Below are 11,007 nucleotides of genomic sequence, written 5' to 3'. Positions count from 1 at the left end.
TAAAAAAGTATAACTTTAAATCTTATACAAGCGGCTTCGCCCCTTGTTATTTTTTGGGGGGTGGGTCAATGGGATTGTGTTATTATCCTACCCCTTAATAGTAATATAAACCTTCCCTGGACTTATGAAAAGATTCGCTTTACAGGAGAACCCTATCAGTTCAGCGGTTAGCGAGATACTTCGGTACACACAGACAGACACACAAACATACTGTTATTTTTATATTACTTAACATAATGTTTAATGCATAGTTAAAATAAACTAACCCCCTAGCTTAAAACCTCATGGGGTAGTTTTAACAGGGAGGAAGGGGACATTGGGCTGTTTATCACACTTGTCCCCAAAGTCTCATAATAATTATTCGTTGGCATACCAACCTTTGCGACTTTTATTGAATTTTGATTGGTTGGTTCATAAAGTTGAGTGTCCAAGCGATTCAACAGAAGAGGATATTTTGTGTATCATCATTGTGGATGTACATCAATTGTCTTATCCCTTTAGATCACTGAGTTTTTATTGAGTTTTAACACGGCTTTAAATGTAAAATTTTTAGAGAATTGCCCATTAAGAGGGGTGGGGGGTCAATTTAGGAACCATAAAATATTCAGCTGTAATATTTTGGAAATAATGATTTCAAGACGGATTGATAGATAGAGAGATATATATGTAGCTTGATTTTTATTTAAAAGCAACAGGATGTCTGTCTGTCTATCTATCTTTCTGTATCTGTGTAAATATCTCATAACCCGTCTGTAAGTCTATCTGGTACCTTCCCAAAAATAGTTAATAAATGGAAAGCTTTATTATAAAGAAGAAACCTATCGGTTAAGCAATTAGCGAGGTCCTTCAGTCGGATCAGAACGACAGACATCCTGTTACTTTAATATAAGGATTGATTGAAATGTGTCTTTTTCCCTCTCATAAAAAAAAACAAAATAAAATATGTGATAATCAAAAGAAAAATGTTTATTTTTCTAGTTGTTATGAAAAGATTGGATGTATAAAAAAGGAAACAAACCAAAATTGGAAGGATATCAGGAGTAAAAAGGATCAGGGATCTAAGGGGATAAGACAATGGCCGATAACCCAATTATGATAAACAAAATTACAGTAGATTACAATAAGTGGTTGAAACGTATCGACAATGAACTAAATGAACTAACTAAATAAAATGTAATAATAATGATAAAATTCAACGAATAATAAAATGTTATTATGAGACTTTAGGGACTCCCCGATGATTATAGATAAAATTACCCCTTTAACCGTGAAGGAAATGTACACATCATCATTTTTTATATCTGACATGGGATTTCTCAAATAAAAGAAAAAAAAAAACAAGGAAGACAATTTTATCCACGAAAAGTAACATGGAAAATTCTATGACAAATTCCAATTTCGTAACCCCCGATTGGCCGAGACAGGGCTAACAAAACTGTTTTTAATTTTATGATTTCCAGTTTAATATTCATGGAAAAATACAAAGATATACATGATTTTTCAGAATGGCTAAGAACCGGTAATAATCCAGCGAATATCAATCGGATTCGCAGCCATGATGGTGTAGATCAAAATTTTTGCTTCATTATTGACATTATTGAAAACAACAAGCGAAGCTTTAAAATAAGAATGTAGGGGGAAAAAAGAAGAGTATTACAGGAATCACCATAAAATTTTGAAATCGATGGCCAATTTAAACATGCCTAAATTTATAATAAGAGCTATCCGTCACGAAAGTATGTAATGACGTCAGTAACCTAAATAGTAAGTATAGAGTAGTTTCGCTACAAAAATACAAATATAGCTATATTAACATAATAGAGAGAGGAAGGACTAGGTCTCAGCTTCCGACTAACAAGACAAATTTTAGGATTGGGAAGCGAGGCTACTCTATACCTCACTTTGTTTGCATATCCGTCCGTCCGTCTGTTCGTCATAGTGAGAAGAAAGAAAGACTATGTCTCAGCTTCCGACTAACAAAACAAATTTTAGGATTGGGAAGCGAGGCTACTCTATTATAACTCACTTTATCCGTCCGTCTGTACGTCTTAGTGAGAGGAAAAAAACTAAGTTTCAGCATCCGACTAACAAGACAAATTTTAGGATTGGGAAGCGAGGCTACCCTATATCTCACTTTGTTTGCCTATCCGTCCGTCCGTCTGTTTGTCATAGTGAGAGGAAAAAAAGACTAAGTCTCAGCATCCGACTAACAAGACAAATTTTAGGATTGGGAAGCAAGGCTACTCTATATCTCACTTTGTTTGCCTGTCCGTCCGTCCGTCTGTTCGTCATAGAGAGAGGAAAGGAAAGACCAAGTCTCAGCTTTCGACTAACAAGACAAATTTTAGGATTGGGAAGCGAGGCTACCCTATATCTCACTTTGTTTGTCTATCTGTCCGTCCGTCTGTACGTCATAGTGAGAGGAAAAAAATACTAAATCTCAGCTTCCGACTAACAAGACAAATTTTAGGATTGGGAAGCGAAGCTACTCTATTACACCTAACTTTGTCCGTCCGTCTGTTCGTCATAGGGGTAAATGTGTTTTAATTGGTTGCTATTAGAGATGGACGGTTTTTTGTGTGTTAAAATTCTTTGGGATCAAAAGAGATAAGACACTGGCCTATAAATTGATGTACATTAATGATACACAAAATTACCCCTTCTGTAGATTACAATTAGTGGTTGAAACGTTTGTAACTCATCTTAATGAACTAAACAATCAAAATTCAATAAAGTTGTGAGCCAAATAATTAGAAAACGTTATTTAAAACTTTGGGGACACCTGTAATGAAAAGCCCAATGTCACTTCCCTCTGCTACCATTATCATCTAGTCTCTAACTTACTTTGTCTGCCTGTCTGTTTGTCTGTAATGTACTTTAAGACATCCAATTTCTATAATTCTTTTCTTGATATTTTTATATACCTTTATTTTTATTTTGTGCTTAGCTACTTATAAAAGTTGTCATCCTTGTTGTATTATTATTTATGTCAAAGCTTCTGATTATCATTTATTTTATTTTTATTAACCCGTTAAAAAATATAAAATAGTTATTATCGCATCGTATCATAGACAAATTTGCACGGATATTTAAATTTAAAATGAAAAACTAAAAGATGAAAACTAGATTTGTTAGCCCCGAGGCCTTGGCTAACATAACTGGTATTAATTTTATGATTTTTATTTCAATATTCATGAAAAATTGTCTGTAATACGATGCTAAACATTATTTTTCAGTATGGATGAGAACCGATTCTTATACAGCGGATGTTAATCGGTTTCAAAGCCATATTTTGTGCTTAGTTACTTATAGATGTTGTCATCCTTGTTTTATTATTATTTGTCAAAGCTTCTGAGCTTTTATTTTATTTTTATTAACCCTTTGAAAAGACATAAAAAAATAAATATAAACAGAAAAGTTGTTTTATTGTAAATGACAAGACCTTTGTATTAGTCCCCAAGATAATAAAATCCCAATTACTGCAGACAAAAAGCCCGATGATTGTACGACCTTTGGCTGGAAGTTCTACCGTGTACTATTGTCAACCGAGATTCGAACCCATTACCAACTCACCGAGCAGAAGCACTACAGTCTTTAATTTGTAAAGTCCCTTTCGTGGAAACGCCCCTTAATTGGCGTTTTATAGTATTTTCACAGTAGCTTTTCTCCTATTTCTAGCCAATTGCCTAACCCTGCGGGGCAATCACCTAATCCAATATAACCTAGCCTAACCAAAAATAACCTCTTAAAAGCCATTTTCAAAATACGATGAATCGCCCCTTAAGGGGCATTGTCACAAAAGGGACTATACCCGGATATTTTTATGTTTTAGAAATAGAATACTAATTTAATTTTATATTTTTAGGTATGTAACTAAATTAGATGAATTTAAACAAAATGTTTTATTGTAAGTATTAGGTGTCTGTCCGTCCCTTAAGATCTCGGTAACCACTGAACCGATCGGATTAAACTATTAGGCTCTTTGGTGTTAGGCTATTTTCTTGGGTCGTGGGAGGGACACCCCAACCCCCCAAAATAAAACCCCCCCCACAGATTTTTTAAAGACAGTTAATCTAAAATGCAGTGGTGGCAGCACCAGAGGTACTTAATTTTTTAAAATTACCACTTGGGGCTAGGGGCTAGGGGCGAAGCCGCTATACTCTGTAACTAAAGGGATGTGCGTAGGAAGGGGGAAAATAATGAAGTGGATTTGGGGGAAATTTTCATTTAAAATTGTTTGTTAGAATCCTGGTCTCTTGTCCCTGCAAAAATGGAGAATAAAAGATTTCTGGAACGGATCTAAAGAGAACTACATCTCTTGATCTTTTAACTTTGTCTCTCTCTCTCTCTTTCTCTCTCTCTCTCTCTCTCTCTCTCTCTCTCTCTCTCTCTCTCTCTCTCTCTCTCTCTTTGTTTGCTTTGTTATTATTTGTCCATTTTATCTGAGTATGTTTGTCATCAACTTAAGGGGTAAGATATCCTTAAATAAAAGTAACAGGATGTGTGTGTGTCTATCTGTGTGTAATGTGTATGTATAGAAAGATCCCGCTAACTGCTTGTCCAAGGGGTCATTGTGCTGTTTTTTAACCTAGTCCCTAAAGTTATGTATTAAAGTTTTCTTATTCGGTGGCTTAAAAACTTTGGGGACTTTTACTAAATTATGATTGGTTGGTTCATTTAGGTCAGTGTCTCAGCGGTTCAACCACTAATTGTAATCTACAGAAGAAAATGTTTATCAATTTATCGGCCATTTTCTTATACCTTCAGATCCCTAGGACCAATGCTCTGAAGTTGCTAGATCTTCATTCCATTAAGATCTCGAGAACTACTAGATCTATAATGACACTACTAGTTTGAAGTTCCCAAAGTTTTTAAGCAAATAAGATTATTAAACTTTGGGTACCAGTGTAATTTACAGTCCAATGTCCCCCCCCTTCCTGATGAGATGGATTTTGAGCAATTGAAACTTTTAAAAATACAACAATTTCCGAGATTTTAAATTCAATTGAAAACTCTAAATTTGGCCTCTCTCTTCTATTTTACAAAATTTCCAGGGATCTAAAGGGATAAGACAATGGCCGATAAATTGATGTAAATCCCCATTGATGATACACAAAATTATCCCTTCTGTAGACTAAAACTCCAGATTAGTGGGTGAAATATTTAGACAAAATTTAATAATAGTCCCCAAAGTTGTTATAAAACTTTGGGGACTGGTGTAATAAACAGCCCATTGTCCCTTCCCTCCCTGAAATTTGCCTCTCTATCTTCTATTTTACAAAATTTCACAGAGAACCACTTTACATTGGAGATATTTTACAGATTTTATACAAGTATTTCCAAATTTTGTACAGCCTATATTTTATAATAATTGTTCAATTATACAAATTTGATATGTATGATCAGTTTGATTAATAAAATAGTAATGGTGCTTTTCCCCAAATTGACATTCGACCAAAAAAATCCCCCATAGTTTTATAATTTTAATTGAATATTTGGGATGGGGTAAAAGAACCAATAGACCAAAACCTTATCCTAACCAATGTAAATTCTTACAAATTTTTGGATATCTTGCCAATTAATTCTCTCTAGAACGTAGGCCACGCACAATGGTTCTCAAATCTTCCTGAATTTAGCACGATTAGGAATCAATGAGAGATGAGATCTTCCAGTACACATTGGGTTTCCCTCCTACAGTGTGTTCTTTGTCTACCTAGTTTTACCATGTTAAAGCTTAATTGTTTAAATACATACGGATTTACAGATAAATATACAGTAAGACCCACAAACAGTAATTTTTAGAATCTACTTCCTTTATTTCTTAATGTATCATTCTTGTTCTCTACACAATTTTACATTGTGGAAATGTAGAGATCAAGGACATATACATTAAGAAATAAAGGCTGTAAACCCTATGAAATACTTTTCTTTGTGGGTCTTACTGTATATTTCGAATGTGTACAATTTATTTACTGTATAAATCTATGAAAATATCTTGGTTGTCCCTTTTCTACTTGACAATGCTCAGCTTTTCAATTTATATTGTCAACATATAATATACTAGTTGATACGCCCCTAGAGGCCTTTAGGGCTACTTATGGGAAGATGGGAGAGGGAAGGGGGGGGGGGGGAGTAAAGTCTCTAATTAAAATAACCCCTACCCCCGCCCCCCTAAAAGCTTGAACGTTCTTATTCTTCACTGTATAAATGTAAGAAATAATTATTGTTGTCCCTTTTCTACTTGACAATGCTCAGCTTCTCAATTTATATTGTCAACATATAATCTACGCCCCTAGAGGCCTCAAGGGTGCTACGATGACGGGTAATACATATCTGAAAATACGCAATGACGCAAAATGATACGCAAATTCGGTTCACAATTCTCACGTTTATCTAAAAATGCAACATATAATAATAGCTATTAAAACAATTTACAAGCATAACTTTTATCTTATTAGGATAACAATTAAATAAGAAAAATATTTTTACCATATGAAATTCGTGATCAAACACCTAATTGAAAAAAAATGCAAGACATAGCTTTTATTTTAAGAAAGACTAGGGGCAACGGACGCCCCCAGAAGCCTCTAGTTGTTCTTAAGGTGGGAGGGGGATAAGTCAACCGCCCTTCTACTTTTTAATTTGAGTTTTAATAAGAAATATTCAGAAAAAAAATTGGGGGGGGGGATTTTAAATTGGGAGGGTGGAGATACGCTCTCCCAAAATAGTTAAAAACCTTCCCTGTACCTAAAAAAAAAGCTTAATTGCAAAGGAAAACCAAACAGATGTCATTTTTTAACAATTTTATAAAAAAACATTGGCGCACTTGTATAAACACCTTATCGCTAACAAGTTTTGGAATAGATAATCCAGAACTATCCAGTTCAAAGGGAATGCAGAAAGAGAGGGGGTGAATCTAGTTTTAAGAGATCCGAAAATAGTTATGATCGCCATCATCCTTCATCGGTGCTACTTAAGGGAAGATTGGGAGAGGGGGGGTCTACCCCTGGAGGGGGGAGAGTCTACCCCTTCAATTTCAGTTTAAAACTAGAACGAAAATGTAAAAAAAATATTCCAAGGCGATTTTAAGGGATAAGACAATGGATGATAAATTGATGATCTAATGTTTTTTTTTTATCCTGTACTAGTTATGAAAATAATTAGTTTAATTGTCCTACATAACCTGTCTTATATGTAATAAGTTAATTTTTAATAAGTTAATCCCAGAGAGGAAGAGGACAATGGAATGTAAATTACACTGGTACCCAAAGTTTAATAAGCATAACTCTTCGTTTATTTAAATTTTGATTAACTAACTTGAATCTACAAAAGGGGTAATTTTGTTTTCATAATAGGGGCTGTATATTTAATTATCCTCCATTGTCTTATCCCTTAAGATCCCTGGTTAATCCTAATGGATATATTCTCCTCCTACAAATTCTAAATAAAATAAAATTTATATTCCACAAAACAGAAAATAAATAAATAGTAAAATTTATTCAGAGATCTTAAGGAATAAGACAATGGTCTATAAATTTATACATTCCCTAATTCAACATGATGATAAACAAAATCAATCCTTCTGTAGAATAAGATTATAGGTTTTTAAATTTGGTTACTATTAGTTTTTATAAAAAATTAACAAAGTTATAAAACTTTGGGAGACAGTGCATTCAACTGTCCAAAATCTCTTACCTCCTGGATTCTTCATAATATTTGCTGTATAGTATTTAATTCTATCTATTTTGTAAGAACACTTTTCACATATTACCTAAAAATCTCCGCCCCCTTTTATACACATTTGACCGCTTCACCTTTAGTTTATATTTAACCTTTATTAGCTAAACAATATAATAATAATGAATTTAAAAATATTAATTTTTGTGCTATCATGTTGTACTGATATAGTTTGGAATCATCTGATCATGTTTGAGCCGGCTGTGCGTCAAAGCATGTGGTACGCCAAGAAGAGCTGCGGCGTGCCCGCCAACTACAACCACCGCTGGCTGTGGTGCGGCGGCAAAGCCGCCATGTTTAACGCCGTAAACAAGGGCCGCTGCGGCATTTGCGGCGATGAATTTTCGGCGGCGGTTAAGCACCACCAGGCCGGCGGCAAATATGCGACAGGCATTCTAGCCGCCAGCTATCAGCCGGGACAATTAATTGACGTAAAAATCAAAATGACCGCCAACCATAGAGGCTTCATGACCTTTGCGCTGTGCGCGCACAACAATCCAAGCACATCGCCGGATAGAGAATGTTTTCTGAAAAATCAACTTATGGTGAACAGCGGAGAAAGATATTACGTTTCCGAGGGCAATGGGCTGAAAGAGATGAAGGTTCAGCTACCTGAAGGGGTGACATGCAAACAATGTATCTTACAGGTAAATATAAATAGATAGATACATTTATAGATTGACGTACAGACAAATATATTATTATGTACACATATAATTGGACTGAAGACGGGAAACACCATAAGATCTATTTTAGTAAACCAATCCTTTGATTGCACAACCTTTCTGTGGAAGTCCTAAATGTACATCGTAATGAGATGCACCTGTTTTAGGCCAAGGCAATCCCCCCCTACTCTAACGCACGTGACATAGCAGCAGTAAGAACTACTTCAAATGTCTTTGGTTTTTGGCCGAGATTCGAACCTATCACTTTACCGACAACGAGCGAATGTTATGCCACAGTTGTGGGCCTTACATATTTAGATAGAAAGATCGATAGTCAGACAGACAAACAGACAGAAAATCAGACAAGTGAACAGCAAGACAAACGGACAGACAAACACACAGACACACATACTAACAATACCTATTGTCTAGATAACGTACACAAGTGGTAATGACCACGGGTCAGGTCCCCAAAGTGCTGAGGTTCAAACCAAAGACTGTCTGGACAACAAGGAAAATAGAACTTCTACTTTTTACTATTTTCTCAGCTGCTATGTTAGATAACAGTCTTAATGAAATATAGAATTTCAATCTAAGAAATCATAAAATTAACATGTCCTAATGTGGTAGTGTGATGCTTAAAATCTCTATTGCTGCAGGCTGATTTGATGGCAATTTTAACAGATATTCTGTATTTTATCATGGGCATATCTATATTTGTTTGCTTAAAAACTTTGGGTACTTTTAGACAGTTTTTTTTTTACAGTTTTTCATTGCGCTGGTTTTATAGTTATTTATCGCATCGTATTATAAACGGCTTTCCGCGGATATAGAATGTACAATTATAAGATAAAAAAATTTTTTTTAGCCCGTGCCTTCGGCACCTCGGGGCTTAAAAAAACTGGTTTTAACCTTATGATTGTACATTTTTATATTCGTAGAAAGCTGGATATAATACGATGCTAGACATAGTTTTTTCGTATGGATGAGAACCGGTTCCTATCCACCGGATTCGAATGAATACGAGAAAATAATTTTATCAGTTAGGTAGAGAAATTGGTTTATGCACTAGTACCCAAAGTTTAAAAGACATATTTTCTCATTAATTATCTTAAAAACTTTGGGTACTCTTTCTTATCAAATCTTTATTGTTTAGTTTTAAGTAGCAGAGTCCAAACTTTACAACCAATAATAAAAATCTGTAGAAGGGTTGATTTTGTTCATCATTACGGATTTAAATGAATTATCCTTTTCTGTCATATCCACTAATTTTAGGTAATTCAAATTTCAAAAAATACAGATGCGCAAATTAAAATACAAAAAATGTAAAAGTTCTATTTAAAAAAAACAGAGTAAAAACGGCTGCGGCCCTCAAGAAACTTTCCGCGGCTGTGCCGACATTTGCATCGGAGCCTTTTGTCCCACCGACAAAGAATGCGCCAAAGTTGATGATATTTCCAGCGGGGCTCCTACTACCCCCCCACAAAATCCTTCAAAACCAAATGAAACTGAAACCCCCAAGATGGATATTTGCCGTTCCGCTGGTATTAAGCAGCAATACTATAGTGTGCAGGGGGATGCTTACTGTAAGAAATCCTGCCTAGGCAAGACTAGGGCTGATTGTCACAGGAATGGATATAATAGAATATACGTGGATATTATGACAGGGGAAAAATTGATGTCAATTTAGGTTGCTTACTTGAAAATCATTTATTAGCCAGTTCGTTAATTCAGTAGGAGAAGAGGGGATGGGGTAAAGGGGTGTATGCTGCGAGATTCACTTTAATATGGAACATGAAATTCTAATGCAACATCCATGTAATAATATATCCATTGTCATCATAGTGTGGCCAACACAAAGTTCCTGTGTTACTGTTCGCAGGTGTCGGGACGGGCGCTGCCATATCCTGCAGTTCTCCTGGACGCTGTACATTATAATGTTTAACATGGTTGTTGTCCAGTATGGTTTCGAAAACGATTAATATCTGCTGGATTATAACTGGTTCTCAGCTATACTGAAAAATCATGTTTAGCATCGCATTACAGACAATTTTCTACAAATAATTAAAGAAAAATTTTAAAATTAATAACAGTTTTAGCCCATGGATTCGGCCCATCAGGGTTAACAAAACTGGTTTAAATCTTATAATTTTTCATTTTAATATCTGCGGAAAGCTGTCTATAATACGATGCTATATCATTAGATGTAAATCCTTTCTAAATGATATTTATCTATGTAAATGAATGTTTATTATATTGATTGTAAGAGAAAATTAAATTTATTTAAATAAATATATTTATTATAATGCGAAATATTGAAATTTTAAAAATCGGATTATATTTTTTATTTTATTTTTTAGCTAGCAGCTAAGTATCTCCAGGCCTACAGGGGTGATTTCCCTTGGGAGGGCGCTGGTACTCAAAATAGCCATGCAATTTTTCAAGGCCCATGAGAAGCTACATTGTAAAGGATAGCCATAGCGGTTCTGTGGTTAGCGAGATCCTTCGATACACACACACTCAAATAGACAGACAAGTAGACATCCTGTTACTTTTATAGTAAGGTTTACAAACAATACAACAAATTTTTTGATAGTAAGATAAG

The 11,007-nt window shown here is 34.9% G+C and overlaps 1 protein-coding gene across 1 annotated transcript; it reads left to right on the top strand.

Moving 5' to 3' along the window:
* Nucleotides 1–7,879: 7,879 nt before the first annotated feature.
* Nucleotides 7,880–10,681, top strand: LOC145326677 (uncharacterized). Its single transcript, XM_080170043.1, has 3 exons — nt 7,880–8,384; nt 8,835–8,957; nt 9,754–10,681. Exons 1-3 carry the CDS (start codon nt 7,926–7,928, stop codon nt 10,090–10,092), a joined length of 921 nt encoding a protein of 306 aa, XP_080026169.1. The 5' UTR covers nt 7,880–7,925; the 3' UTR covers nt 10,093–10,681.
* Nucleotides 10,682–11,007: the final 326 nt, after the last annotated feature.

Source organism: Acartia tonsa, chromosome 8 (assembly GCF_053477335.1).
Source record: "Acartia tonsa isolate MP-2025a chromosome 8, ASM5347733v1, whole genome shotgun sequence".
Taxonomy (NCBI): Eukaryota; Metazoa; Arthropoda; class Copepoda; order Calanoida; family Acartiidae; genus Acartia; species Acartia tonsa.
Note: the sequence above shows the minus strand (reverse complement) of the source record. Positions and strands in the feature narration are given on the sequence as shown.

Excerpts from the sequence above, each read along its gene's own strand:
- LOC145326677 (XM_080170043.1), top strand. The coding sequence starts at position 7,926 with ATGTTTGAGCCGGCTGTGCGTCAAAGCATGTGGTACGCCAAGAAGAGC. Across the intron at positions 8,385-8,834 it reads GCAAACAATGTATCTTACAG|ATAACGTACACAAGTGGTAA; the intron begins GTAAATATAAAT and ends CCTATTGTCTAG. Across the intron at positions 8,958-9,753 it reads ACTATTTTCTCAGCTGCTAT|AGTAAAAACGGCTGCGGCCC; the intron begins GTTAGATAACAG and ends TAAAAAAAACAG.